The 15383-nt window shown below is 26.4% G+C and overlaps 1 protein-coding gene across 1 annotated transcript; it reads right to left on the bottom strand.

Moving 5' to 3' along the window:
• Positions 1 to 5635: 5635 nt before the first annotated feature.
• LOC136985163 (metal cation symporter ZIP8-like) lies at positions 5636 to 14998 on the bottom strand. Its single transcript, XM_067282372.1, has 13 exons — positions 14751 to 14998; positions 10140 to 10439; positions 9949 to 10048; positions 9604 to 9699; positions 9229 to 9515; positions 7752 to 7923; positions 7507 to 7676; positions 7291 to 7437; positions 6715 to 6846; positions 6552 to 6648; positions 6184 to 6336; positions 5918 to 6105; positions 5636 to 5854 (listed from the first exon to the last, which is right to left on the bottom strand). Exons 1-13 carry the CDS (start codon positions 14979 to 14981, stop codon positions 5729 to 5731), a joined length of 2199 nt encoding a protein of 732 aa, XP_067138473.1. The 5' UTR covers positions 14982 to 14998; the 3' UTR covers positions 5636 to 5728.
• Between the last annotated feature and the right edge of the window lie 385 nt (positions 14999 to 15383).

Genomic DNA, 15383 nt, shown 5'->3' with positions numbered 1-15383 from the left:
AATTTTGTCTATGTTATAATCGAATTAATAGTTTAACAATAAATGTCTACGCGTAAAACATGCAGAATACGTCCTTTAAACTCCCTTCTTCACTAATCACTGCATTGAAACTAATACTGATAATTAATAGAACAACTTAGTAGTTTAATTTAACATTTAGCAAATTTTAAGATTTCTTGCCGAATTTTTATTAATTTACCTTTAATAATTGCATTATTTTCAATGTAAAGTGAACATAAGTACTCACTTCTATCAGAATATAGAATCAAATTCTAAATTATTCAGCTTACAGAAACGAATTTTAGTGTAAAATGTACTAAAATACAATCAAATAACAAATAAAATTCAATATAATTGATTAAATTTCAATTAAAACTAATACAATTAATATTATTTCAATAGGCCTATACTAGTAAATAGTATAAACTAATACAATATCAGTCCAATATTAATTCTATTGGCTTCATATATCAATATAATTCAGTTTTAGTGCCTATATAAATCATTACGTAGGCCTACATATTAATTAATGGACTCTGTTAGCAATTAAGCACATAAGCTTAGGCCTATTGCAAGTATGTTCAATATTTTAAATGCAATTAATATCTTCTGGTATTGAATTAAAGTTCAGTTATTACTTAAAATATTTCAATTCATTTCATTTGTTTTTAATTATTGGATGAAATTTTTTATGATAGAAAACAACTTTAACTAATAATTAACCTTTAATATTGATTAAAGGGATAAAGTTTTAATCATTATTAAAAATCTAAACATATTTAATTAAAGGGTTTATTTTATAAACTCGATTATTTATAATTATAAACTAAAATTTTTGTTTTTAGAGCAATTTCTTGCTTCAGAATTCATTTATTTTTAATGTCTTCCAGGGTCTTTTTTCACTTAAATACTAATAAAAATAAATAAATTGTGTTAAATATTAGTCTTATTTATCAAATAATAGCAATTTTTTAAGTTAAAAATAGAAAATTCTCTTAAAATTCCTGTTTTTTACGGCAATTTCTTGCTTCAGAATTAATTCACTTTCAATGCTTTTAAAGTCTGTTTTCACCTAATTATCAACAAAATGAAGTACATTGTGTTAAATATAAGTTTCAGCATCATTATAATTTAAATTAAAACCGTTTATTGGTGAATATAATGCATTATCATCATCAATATTGATAATTATCATCCTCAGCTATACAAGTGTTACCAATACTCAAGATGATATATGATCATCAATATACTGTAGATGTTAATATTAATACTATATTACCAATTTGTTATCATCAATATTCTATCCTCCTTCTTCTCCTTTTCCTCATCCTCCTCCTCCTCCTCCTCCTCTTCCTCATCCTCACCATCATCAGTACAGATACATTATTTTAAATATAAAATATAAAATTTAATATTTTAATTAATAAATAAAATATAGATTTTTTTTCAGTTTATAAACCTAATTATTTCATTTTTATTAAGGATAAAAGAAACAAAAATACTAATTTTAAAAATAAAAATTAAAAGAATTAAAGTTAATTTTAAATAACGCAAATTATATATTTGTATATAAATGAATGAAGTCAAGGCATCTCTCAACTCGAGAGGCCTCTCTCGATCTCTCTTGACCTCTGGAAGGCCTTGACTCCATTCATTCATATATTGTAAGCCGCCTCACTTCTTAGAGGTCGAATAAGGCCTCAACTATTTACCTTTTACAGGCCCCAACGTATTAAAATTGCATTATAATTTGGCAATATATATATATATATAAATTTAATTCAGTAAAATAAAAGGCCTCCTAAATGAGAGAAACCCGTGCCAAATGGGCCTGCTGTTTTGTCGTTACGGGGCCTGAAGTGTGTTCAATTTTTAGGAATTAATCTAAATTATAAAAAAGGGAAGGAGAATGGCGATGAATTTTAAATACGACGATTAAAATATAAAAATAAATACTCTCAATTTTTAAATCATGAAGTTAATTTTAAATAATTAAATTTAAAAATATTTAAGTTAAGTATAGAAGCCAATTTTATATTAAAAAAAATTGGGTTAAATGTAAAAGGTTTTAATTAAATAAAAATAAAAGTAAAATGAAGATAAATATTTAATCAGAATTAAATATGCTAAAATGTAAATTTGAATTTTAAATTGGGATTTAATAAATCTTATTTAACCTATTTTTAAATATATATTTAAATTTAGGCCAATCAGTTTATTTATTTTTTATTTTAATGTCAAATATTTCCATGTATTAAAGTTATTAATAGTGATAATAAATGTATTAATTAAGAATAAAATTTAGTTAATATTTTCCCTTATTTTATCTTTAAAATTTTGAGAGTTTTCTTAAGAAAATTCTTAAATTTCTTGCGATGTTTTAAAGAATTTTCTTAAGAAAATAGGAAAATAAGAAGCGAATCAATTAAGTTAAGAAGACATTTTCGTGTTATATTTTCAATAAATTGTAAAATTTTCGAAACACGAAGATTATAAATAAGTAAAATGATCTTTATCGCGTAGTTTACGAGTTAGTCGATATCATTCCTTATGATCGAAATCTGGCTAATTCGTTGTCGAGCTAATTTGCAACCTCCGACGATCTCATTATCATCAAAAGTCCAAGCTGCCATTAAAGGAAAAATTAGCATCTGAATAAAGGCAAAAGCATTGAGGGAGAAAAAAAAAGAGGAAGATGCTATTACTATTAATAGGTATTCAGCCATCTAAATATCCGATTAGTTAAAGTAATTTATGACTCACTCCGTCCACTTATTAGTTAGACGATATCGTGCGCTACCTTATTGACATTTGGGGACATTTCTTTCGGAAATCCCTAAATTTCGAGTCGAATCGCCTGCGATAACGAATATTTTCGGGAAAAAAATCATTTTTATCCTATGCTGCCTTTATAGTATTGTTATAAGTTGGACCCTTTGATGAGTCATCGGTCAACTCTCTGGTGAAAGGTCAAAACCGTTCGGGGTCAGATTACGGATAATTGATCGCTGGACAAATTTCTAACGGACAAATAATTAATTTGCCTTTACAATAACGATGCATTGTTAGTTTAGAAAATTGGAAATGATTTTTATTGTTATAGTAGCACCGTAAACACTGCAACTATAGCAAGAAATTACCCTTAATAAATATATTTGTGGATTAAAAATGACTTTATAATTTATTTTAAATTATTTTTTGGGTGGAGAAAAGATTTAATAAGGATACGCGTTAAGTCATGAAACTTATGGATGACCCAAACCGCATTTTTTAAATATCAATTCAGCAATTTTGGTATCAAACAAGAAGGATCTCATTTCGTAAAGCTTATGCAAAGTTTTTTAACTAATAAAATATTTAAATAAGGCATATAAGTATAAAGAATATGAGCCTTTAAGGTTTTTTTTCGATTTTTAAGTAAGATTTACTTATAAGAATATCCAACAATTGAAATAAAAATTTTAAAATACTCTTATTTAAATCTAATTAATTCAACTTTTTATCACTTGTTCTTGATTATTTCATTCATTTCTAGTGTCCCAGATTGAGAAAGATTGCTTTATATAATATATGTAGATGATTTAGTCTTTAAAGAAGATCACTTAAATGAAAGGCTTTAGAAATGTGTTTGATACCTCTAATGATTTGTCGACAATTTTAATAGTTTCTTACATTGGAGTCTTACGTAGTTTAACGAAATTAATTTATTTAAATACTTTACATAATGTCTAAGTCCCCGTTTTGGTTCGTTTTTAGTCATTTATCCCCATTAAATCTCACAACGCTAGTCAATTTAACACTCGCGCTAATTATTTCAAGACGCCAATCATTTATCTGCACCATCCCACCTACTTAGACTTTCGCATGTTTAATACAAAGCATCAACCCCACATTTCCATGATTCGATTCAACGTTTTCATTCGTCACGGCACCTATCCATCATTCAAAAAATCTCGCGCATTTTCGCATCACTCTCCCTCGTCTCTCTCTTTTACTTAAATCATCCCACTCGTCCTTTATCAAATTCTTCTCGCCCCCATCCAAAAAGTCACACTCGCTACCATAAACATGGAATAAAACGTGGGAAAAGAAGAAGTCAAAGAAGAGGGGCGAAAAAAATCGATTAAATTATCAACACTAATCGCCTAACTGGGAATCGCTAATATAATCGAATTGTAGTAGTAGATGGGGGAGAGAAAGAAAGAGAGAGAGAGCTTTATACGTTGTAGGAAGCCGCCTTTTGGTGTCAAAGCTCGATACTAGCATTCGGGGTAAACGTAATAAGATCCCCTGGCTCATAAATAATCCCTAATAACTCGGTGAACGGAAAAGATCGTTGAGGGAGAAGATTTTGCTAAGATGATGGACAGAAGCTGGCTCGCGCAGCATCATTCTTTGATTGGTGTGACCTTACCGTACGTAGCGCAGTGTTATCGGATAGGATAAAGGAATGAAAAATTGGTTGCTCGGAATAGAAAATTGAAGCCCTAGTTACAATGAATCCAGCATGTGTCAAGATACACTTTTTTGTTTTCTGCTTTTAAACACTCGAGATGAATGACTACACTTCATTTTCTTCTCGAAAATTAGCGAGTTTTTCTCTATTTATAAGCATCCAACTCAACTTGTTATGTCTTCCCCCCTTTCTTTTTTAACATTCTGTACTTAATATTACTCTTGTTACTGACTATTGATTTTCTTTTGGGGGGAGTTTTCTTTTAACAAGTGATATGTTTAATAAAAGTATTTATTGAATAAATTCTGTTAAAACTATTTTATTTATTTTTTATTTTTTAATTTTATAACCTTTGTGAGAGTTTGAAGAATAGAGCTGAAATGTTGCAGTAAAGAGGAAGTGTGAGGGAAATTGTGATGGATAACTCTAGAATAAAGGAGAAAAATGCATTTTTATTAAAAAAACAAGACGTAGCAAGAATTTATAAAAGTTAATATTTTTTCTATATTAAAATTTAGTTTAAAAAAATGAGAATTTTTCCTCTATTTTTTAAAATGTAATAAAATATCTATAATTAATTTTTTGTTTAAAATATTTTTAAAATAAATATATAATAAATTGTATTTTAATTATTGTTATTTTTTATTTTTTTATATATTTTATCTCAATAAAATACAAATTTTAAAATGGCAAATATTATGGTGAGTGCTGCCATCTGATGTTGAAAAGATCAATTACGTCTCGTACGAAATGACAATTTTTGTTTTTATACTGAAAAAAATATATATAATAAGATTGTTATAAATATTAAAACTAATTAATTTTTTAATATTTAAATAAATCGTTAAAATATTAATGAGTTTTTATGTAAGGTAGGAATATAATAACTAATTTATTAAACAAATAAAGAAATTTAATCTAATAAATGTATTATTTGTTTTTTAAATAAATTTCTTTATGAAAAAATAATTATTTTATAATTAACTATTTTTTTATTATTTCATTCACTCATAAATACAATTTCAAATTTCACAATTAACAATTTTTTACAATAATATTTAATTTTAAAATATAAATAAATATCTAAAGGCTAGTAAATGTATTTATGACAAGAATTTAATAATTTAAAAAAATACATTTTAAAATTTATAAAAGAAAATAGTTGCTAAATTCCACTTTTACAGTGCAACAACAGCGATAATTCTTCTAATATTTACAAAGAACCCGAAAATATTATTACTATTTACATAATTTGAAATATGTGTGAAACATTCAATGAGCTTGTCCTTCAAGGATTGCTATGAACAAAGTAAATATCAATCCTACGATAATTCCTATATTCTTGATGACTAACATCTTAGCGGGATTCAGGCCCCTGTTTTTCTTCAATTCTGGTAACTGTTAAATGATACAATCAGTTTAAATTAGGATTGTGTTTTCAGAATTTATAACTAGACTTACCATTTCTGAGATTGCAATGTAGAGAAAGATCCCTGCTGTTGCTGACATAATCCATTTTCTAGTTTCGGAATCATTAGCTAATTGCAAACCTATGAATAAACCGATAAAGCAAAATAGAGCAGATATGAAATTGATGATGACCGCTTTCTTGAAACATAATCCCGTTGAAAGTAGAATGATGAAGTCTCCTATAAGAATTTATAGTTCTTATTAAGAATTTTAAAACTTTTTCTGATATTGAGGGCAAGAATTTCGAGGTAAGTTACCTAATTCATGAGGGATTTCGTGGCATAAGATAGCTAAAGAGGTGAAGAGCCCGTTTTGCAAACTGGATTGAAACGCTGCACCAATAGCTAAACCGTCAGTGAAATTGTGAAAACTGTCACCCAGACATACCATCCAAGCGATGGAAGATAAATCTGTAAAAAACGAGTTATTTTTTAACAGACAATTCTATGGCTCCCATTAAAATTCATGCAACTTGATACGAATAATCTGAGCTTTCAACAATGCTTTGGATTCGTAGACTTTAAGTAACTAGCATTGTATGGTCTAGCTAGTTGCACTAGATCTATTAAAGTGATGGATCAGTTAATGGATATTTACGACGTGCAATATATATGTTAATACATACTGAAGCATAGATTGGCTGAAGGCAATATCGGTTTCTCTCTTTTCGGTTCCTCTTCTTCGTGATGGATGAACGCGACAGAAGGAGGCCTTTTAGTAATCTGTAAATTAGCAAATTTAGGTCCTTTACCTGTAACGTAATGAAGGCTTTTAAACATTATATTTACATGTTCTGTTTGAGAATCCGCCTTTTCTTTAATCGATGTGGATGTGATGGCATTCATGCTCTTTAGATTAATCGGAAGAATGGGTTCTTCTTCAGTCTGTGGGATATAATACATAGACTTCAGCATTGGTTTCTGAAACCCAAAAAATTTAGCAATTGAACGTTGAATGTCATCTTCATGTCAAACATAATCGAGAAAATATTTGATATTGCAAGCGCCATTGAGGCTATTATATGAGTGAAGATATGTGTCAATTTTGACAATAGGCGAGAGAAGAGTCTTTAGAAAAGTAATTTGGTTAATTTAACTTTATTTTTTGTTAGAAACATACATTTTTGTCGTAAATTCATAAGCATTTCAAGCCACGGAAACTTTAGGGCAGCGTTTAATGCTGTTAAACATATGCTTAAATTTTAAAAAGTGCTAGAATACAGTACTATAATATGCTGAAAATTGAAGAATAAGCATAAGCAAATTTACTTTAAAAAAAAAAAAACCCGGAAAATTTTGGAAACTTGAGTGCCATTTTAACACGCTAGATGGCAGCAAAAGTAAGAAGAATTTAAGAAATCTTACCATTTCGGTTTTTCTGTTGATGACGATTTCGCTGACTACCTCGAAGAGAAACATGAAGTAAATTGCCAAAATGACCGTCATCTGATGCCAAATGTATAAATCATCCCCTACAGAACCATCTTGGTGTCCCTGGTCGCTTCCCAAAACCTAGAAAACAAAGAAAATATACATGTAATCAAGATTTAATGCCAAATAACGTCACAATAATTAAATTACTTGAGGAATGAGATGAAGAAGAGCATCCGACGTCATAGTGCTGAAAGCTAAACCCATAAATCCAGCCGTTATGTAATGATAAGCGCTACTGGAGAGGATGGGTAACAATAGAAGTCCAACAAGAGACGAGAGACAAATCAGTATAACAGCTGCTGAACTGTAACCATACACTGTAAATATCAATAAATAGGTTATAAACAGCACGTAACATCCTTTGACACAAAAAATATTGGGATATAACTTACGAGAACCCAGAGCAACGTCTTTGTCTAGGACTGATGCCGTCACTGTTATTTTGTAGCATCCGATGCTTATTTGTTGCAAGACAGCTGGACAGAGTTGATGAAATTCTGCTTTATTTATGTTTCTGTCTTTTTGCTTACCGAAAATTTCTAATATGTCTTCAGTTAGCCAACACTGTTAAAGGATTACTTATTATGCTAACTAATAAATTTAATATATATATATATATATATATATATATATATAATATATACAGTAGAGCATCGATTATCCGACCCCCGATTAACCGACTTATCGGTTAACCGACTGCGTTCTAGTCGGCAAATTCAAATGTCCGCTAGTGATGTGGCGCTACAATATTTAGTTATGTCTTGGTACTTTAATATTATTTTTGTTAAATTTTTGCATGTTTTAGCTGGCAGCACTGGCTCGATCATGAAAGGGAGGCTAGTATTTAAACTAGGCCTAATACACTATACTAATAATGTATTTTTTCATACTTTTCGGTTGTCCGACTTTTCAGTTATCCGACCAACCCCAGTCTCCAATTAAGTCGGATAATCGATGCTCTACTGTATATTATAATAATTATCTTAAATAATTGTGAAATTCCCTTAAACAGAATTAATCCAAATCTAGGGGATATAAATAACCTGTTTACTATTATAGAAGTGAATGTAAGCATTGTATAGGTCCATTTTTATGGGCCTTAAACACGTGCAAATGTAGTTAAGATATACTGTATATCACCACTAGTAACGACCTCATCATATACGCATACAAGTCCAAATTACGTGTGTGTATAAGGTTTAGGATCCTTCCTAGACCCTGTACACGTATAATTCGGACTTTATGCTGCCATTAGACTGTAAAATTATCGAGATAAAAGAGAATAGAAACAAAAATACTAACAATTTGTAAAAAAACTAAGCGCGAAAGATATCAATCAATATTAATAATATATATAGACTTATGTAAAGTGACGATTATATTGTTCATGCATACATACTATTATAAAGAATGTATGTAACTAGAATGTTAGAGAGTTAGAAGAATATATTTAATAAAGCACAATCTTTCTGTAATTTAATTTCTCAACTGTAATCAACGGAGAAAGTTAAGGAATAAATCAGATATAAGCTAATTATTAATAAGAATAGTATTTTTTAGGAAAAGATAATACATAAATTTTGAATTTTTAATAACAAATAAACTAAAATACATGAACCTCTTTAAATAAATAAATAAATATATATATATATATAAAATACCTATTTAAATAGAAATTAATTGAGAAAACCACATTAAAATAAAAGCAGATGTGCTTGGCACATTAAACAAACATATAAAGGCTTTTATATTATAATATATACAAAACATGTAGGCATAAACAAACTCCTTTATTTCAGTTAATTATCAAATATGACCTATTAACATATATAAATTATTATTTTTAATTTAATTATTAATTGCGTTTACCTTTTGAGATAAATCGTAATCGTAAAAGTGATTGAAAATCGTTTTATCGAGGGTTCCATCACTTCTTTTAATTCTAGAATTTGAAAATTCGTTATTATTTTTTGTTATGGATTTATTGTCGGTAGAAATTTCTTCTTCGGTTTGATTCGTGATAGAAAAATCCACTTTCACTTTAATTTTATCGTTCGAAGTATAAGCACTAGTCCGTTCGGGAATGCATTCTTCCTCTCTATCAACTTCCTCTCCACGATTTCGTTTAACGACATCATCAATTATTTTTTCCATACCTTTAAGAGCATGATATGAAATTATTATATTTCCATTCAGGCGAGCAACAACAATAATAATAATAATTAAAATGAATAAAATTCCCACCAGATAAGAACATTTTTCCAGTACATTTCTGGGAATACGCACGAAAGACATCATTAATGAAATCCATGTAAGTTCCAACAATTGATATGCAGTTTCCTTTAAAATAATAAGAATTATATATCAATCCGGTAATTTACAAAAGGGAAAAGACTTCATTACAATTGATTTGAAGTTGAATATTAAACATTAACCAGTTAATTAAATATGAACAAAAGAAAAATTACAATTTCAAATGATGATGAATATGATTATTATTATTATTAATTAATTAATTTGACGTTTTATTTTATTAGATTAATTAAATTTAATAATAAATAATTTATATATATATATATATATATATACCATCTAAAAGATAACCGAGAAGTAGGCTCGATAGTAAGGCGACATCTTTCTTCTTTTCCGTTTTATCCAAAGCATCCCAGATGCTGTTCAAGGTGATGCACTAATTTAAAAAAAAGAAAAACCTATAATTTATAAAATTGTTATACTAAAACTCATTCTAAAAGCTTTATATTACGTAAACGATCTCTCACTTCCGATAATTTTTCAGGATAATACACAAGCTTCACTTTTCTCAAGAGATTTCCAGTTTGCTGCTTATCCACTTCTCTAGTCGAGTTATCATCATTAACTTCTTTACACAGAAAATTTTCGATTTGTGACTTATAAAAGTCATAATTAAGAGGAAAATTGGTTTCGGATTTACAAGATATCTCGAAAGTCAGTACGTGGTACAAGAAGAGTACCGAGAGCTTCCTGATATGGGATACATGCAACGTTGGAGATGCTGCAGATAAAGATAAGACGTCTAATACTCTAGCGGGAGTTAGACACTGTAAAGAGTGATTAAATATCATATCTTCACAATCTAGTCACGCTAATATATATATATATGTACTTACATTCAGTTACGTATTTTCCAATCGATAAATAAATTTAAAAAAATATATATAATAAATTTATATTGAGCTAATATAATACATATCTTCACAATCTAGTCACGCTAATGTAGTTTACATTATTTAAATTATAATATTTGAATATTTAAAGGTTGCGAAACTTTCTGAAATATCTTTACGCATATCTAGATGTGTTTAAAAGTTATTTTTGCATAAATTTAATGCATATTTATTCAAAAATATGCTGCATAGTTTACTCTACTATGGAAGAATATAGAGGCATTATATACGAAAGAGAAATGTATAGAGATATGACTTAATAAACAGAAAAATTGGGAAAGTTATATGTATCAGGCGTAGCCAAATCATGAGTCACATGCAGCTGTTTAGTTTTTTCTTTGCAGTACACGAAATGATATTCATGTTTTCTTTTCGTTGTCGTTTGTACAAGTAGGCTGCTGGAGAAACTGCTTTAACACATATCTGGTTAAGTTACAAAATTTAAAATAAATAATAATAATAATAATAAATATATTTCGTAAATAAATAAGTACTTATAATTAATTATGATATATATCAAGATTATGTTTCTATACATAAAAATATTGCCAAAATTTTCAATTCTCATTGATCAGAAATCTTTCATATTTTAATATATTAAAGATGTAATATAAACATCTTTATGCCATTTGTTTTCTAACATACACAGTTAAATAATAATTTAATTTCATATTGTTCAGTAGACAGTATATACAGATATATATCTGCTGTATATGAGTCTGTATAGATGTATATAGGTATATATGCCTATAAAGACTTATATATAGCAGGTGTATAGTTATAGATAGAAGAGGGAGTCAATACAGCCATTTGTCTCGAATCTCGGACGTAGAGAGGCTCCAAAATTTAGCTATTTACATGAAAATATTAATAAATTTGAGAAAAACGATTAAAAAAATGTTTCTTAAATTTATTTTTTAAATTTTACTCATATATTTTTACGAATTTTGGTGCAAATAGAACTTCTATTATTGACTAGCAAAGGCCTCATCTCAGATCTCTGACTCTGCACATAAATATAAGGTTAATAACACATTATAATCTATAACAAAGTATAGATAGAATACACTTCTATCTTGTTAAAAAATAGCGATTACTCATTAAAACATTATTGTAATTTAGTATTTAATTATAAAGATTTTTTATCCAAATATATTTATTAAAGACATAAAGATATACATTTAAAAATTTAAATTCTTTCTAATTTGAATATTTCCAGAAGATACTTCAACTATAATTAATTTGACAACATCTAAAAAAATTTATTTATATTAAATTAAATAATTGTAATGATAAAATGAAAATTACGCTCCAAATTTTATATATTTGTTATGAATAATCCTCTTTAAATTATAAATCCTTTCATTTAATTACATTAATTGGATATTACAAATTTAGAAATATAAAATTTTATTTTAATAAAATTTCAATTTAAAAATAAAATTAATTTAATTACGATTTTTTAAAATATTTTTTAAATTTTTAATAAAAAAATTAAAATTAATAATTTTTTTGTGGATCTTTCCACATTAAAATTACTGTTAATTGCTTCAATATATTTCTTATGTACATTTTTGTTTATTTCCTTGAAATTTTCGATTTTTGATTTATTAAAAGTCAATTTTCTCGACTGTTTTCCTTTATTATTCGATTGTTTTATTGTATAAATTGTTATTCAATTATTTAAATTTTAATTTTCTAGTTAGTGACTCTTAATTGATTTGTTATTCTCAGTGCATAAATTATAAAATTGCTCCAATCAACAAATTATATTGTTGATTTTTGCGTGTTTTTTAGTTCTAAAGTATAATTTCTGCTTCAAAATTTCTTTATATTTTACTGAAAAGCTTTAATTTAATTTTTTAAATCATTATTTCCACAGATTTTTAAATATATTTTTTTGTATTTAAATTATTAAAAAATTAATTAAAATGAAAAAATAATATATATTTTAAATGTATTTACACAGAAAATTTTAAAATTTTCCAATAAATTAAATTTCAGAGCTTATATTTTAAAAAAGTTATAAATATTTTATTGCGCTAAAGTTTTTAATTTTTATTATAATTAAAATTTTAATTTAATTTAATTTAATTATGTTTGCTTAAAGAAGGTTTTTTCTAAAGCGCAATTTTAATTTTTTTTAAAATTTTTATTTACATTTTAATTTTTTTAATAAATTAATTTTTTAATTGAAAATTTTTAATTGAGAAATTAATAAATTAATTGAGAATTTTTTATAAAATAATTTTTAAAATATATTTTATATAAAAAAATTTAAAATCTTTCACACTCTTTCTCTTGCATTCAATTATCTTTAATTATTAAAATTAAAATTGTTATTTCCTTTTAAATAAAAAAATCTAATGTATAATACAATACAGGTATAATATCATATGGAAAATTAGGATCTGGTCTATTTCAAACAAAAATATATCTTTGTATGAGATTCAATTTTCAAAATTTCTCATATAAAATGATATAACCATTTCTTTTCTTGTGAAATATTTTTCAAATTTTCTTTTATATATATTGAATATTTTAAGATTTATTTTTTATAAAGTATTTTATGATTTCTTGCTTTTTTATTTGAAATTATTAGGTATTATATCTCATCATTTAAAGTTTAGTACAAAAATTAAATTACTACTGATTTGCAATATATTTATTATTCATTAAATAACAGAGATTTTAGGCGTAGGCAGAATAGTCTTTTCCCTAGGGCCTGGCATTTTTACAGGCCTCAGACACGCACCTGTCGATACTCGGATTCTTTACTTAGCATCTACTACTACTAGAAGAATTCTAGACCCTTGTACAATATCATATATCGTGTGATATGAGCTGTAAATTTTATAAATTTATACAAAAAAACATTGCGATTCCACTCTAGCTGAGAGCTCCTCGCCATCTAAAATATGTATTGATAAATGGCATAGGCTAAGATTTTTTTAATTCTGTAATTTGGATTAAAAATTCTAATTAATTAGTATTTTTATACAATTATATTTTATATTTTCTTTCCGTAAAACAGTTTTAATTCTCTCAATTCTTTACTTCATATCTCAAAATTATTCTACTTAAAATATAAAAAGCAAAGTAAGAATTATTTATTTCATTCTCTGCATTTGTTAACAATACTTTAAAATATTTTTAGAAAAGATTTTAATATTTTTCTTAATAGTTTTGCTTAATACTGGAATTTTAACTGAATATCGAAAAAATGTTGTTTATTGTTTTAATGTTTCTTATATTACTTTAAAGTACAATAAACCAAACTTTTATTCTATATAAAAAAAAGATATTTTTAAAAACGTAATCAAAATACACGAATTAAGGAAAATAAAAATCTTAAAAAAGTAAAAGTATGTAAAAGAATTAATAAATAAAGCTAAGAATAATTCATTTATATTATTATATAATATAGTACGTAATATTATAAATAGTATACGTATAGAATGTACACTGCATAATACACTATATATACAGTATATAGTATATTGTATTATGTACTGTACAGATATATACTCGTACTGTATACAACATACAAAATATTCTATTATATATTCTATGTAAGGATATTAATTTTATGTACAGTACATAAGTTTATTCATTAAATTTAATAAATTTTATTCTATTATATTATATCTTAATTTTATTTTTTATTAACTTTATATCTACTTTCCTCTTTAAACATTTTTCCATTTACGATTTTCAATTTGAACTGTCAATTATTTACTTCTATAATAATGAATTTTCAAATTTCTATTTATACTTCATATATAAAAAAAACTCAATTTTACGAATAATATTATTTTTAAGTGCTTTCAATTTTATTTCATTTACTAAATTTACATTTAAAATTTAACAAATTTTCGATTTTTCTTTCTTTATTTTAAAAGAAAATCCTTAAATTCCTAACTAAACTTTTATTACTAAATCATTAATTTTTTATCGTAGAATACGTTTATACATTTCAATATTACTTTTTAATAGTAAATTAATGTTAGAAAGTAACATTAAGGAGAATAACAGTAGCTAACCTGTCACACGTTACGTTAGAAACTTGAACTTTTGTAATAAATGAATTAAAGAAACAAAGGGTAAGATCATTGAACCCTGAAATTATTCCACGAATAAAATGGACACACCCGTTTCTGGAACTTATAAATCCCTGCTACTTACTCGAAAGCATTCTACAAAAGTTAATCCAAGTTGAACACATTGAAGTCTATTGAGTAACGTATCCAATAGGTGCCTAATGGTTTCTTCTACGGGACTATGCACCACGTGATCATCAGGCAAAGAAATCTGCCGAAAATAAGGTATAACATCCGTCTCCTGATTACTAACACCTTTTAACAACACAAATATATAAATTTTCCAATAAAACCAGAGATTGTGTTTCGGGGTCATTGCTCATTCCTTCTATTGCTTCATACTCCGTAAGAGTACCTGTTACCGTGCATATATCAACTAAACTAACCATGGTAACAGTCACGTGCAATGTGCACAACTGCCACCATACACTTAAATAAAAAAGAAAGAATTAAAAAAAAAAGTAAAATAATAAGATGGGTGAATATTTAAGAGTAGGAAGACACCCATTTTTAGATATAAATTATGTATTAAGGTTATAAAACGGAATCCGATGAAGGATGAGGTCGAACTTTTTAACTATTATAGATAGTAAATACCCTATTTAAGTTATAAATATAGAAGAAAATAAATCGAATTTTTTTTTTTTTTTTTTTTTTGGAGAAAATGTAAAATTTGCGCCCTAATTCTGTGGATGTACCTTAATTTCCGGGGTTATAA

The sequence above is a fragment of the Centruroides vittatus genome, unplaced genomic scaffold (genome assembly GCF_030686945.1).
Source record: "Centruroides vittatus isolate TY-2023 unplaced genomic scaffold, ASM3068694v2 contig_955, whole genome shotgun sequence".
NCBI lineage: Eukaryota > Metazoa > Arthropoda > Arachnida > Scorpiones > Buthidae > Centruroides > Centruroides vittatus.
This window is presented reverse-complemented; position numbering and strand designations above follow the sequence as displayed.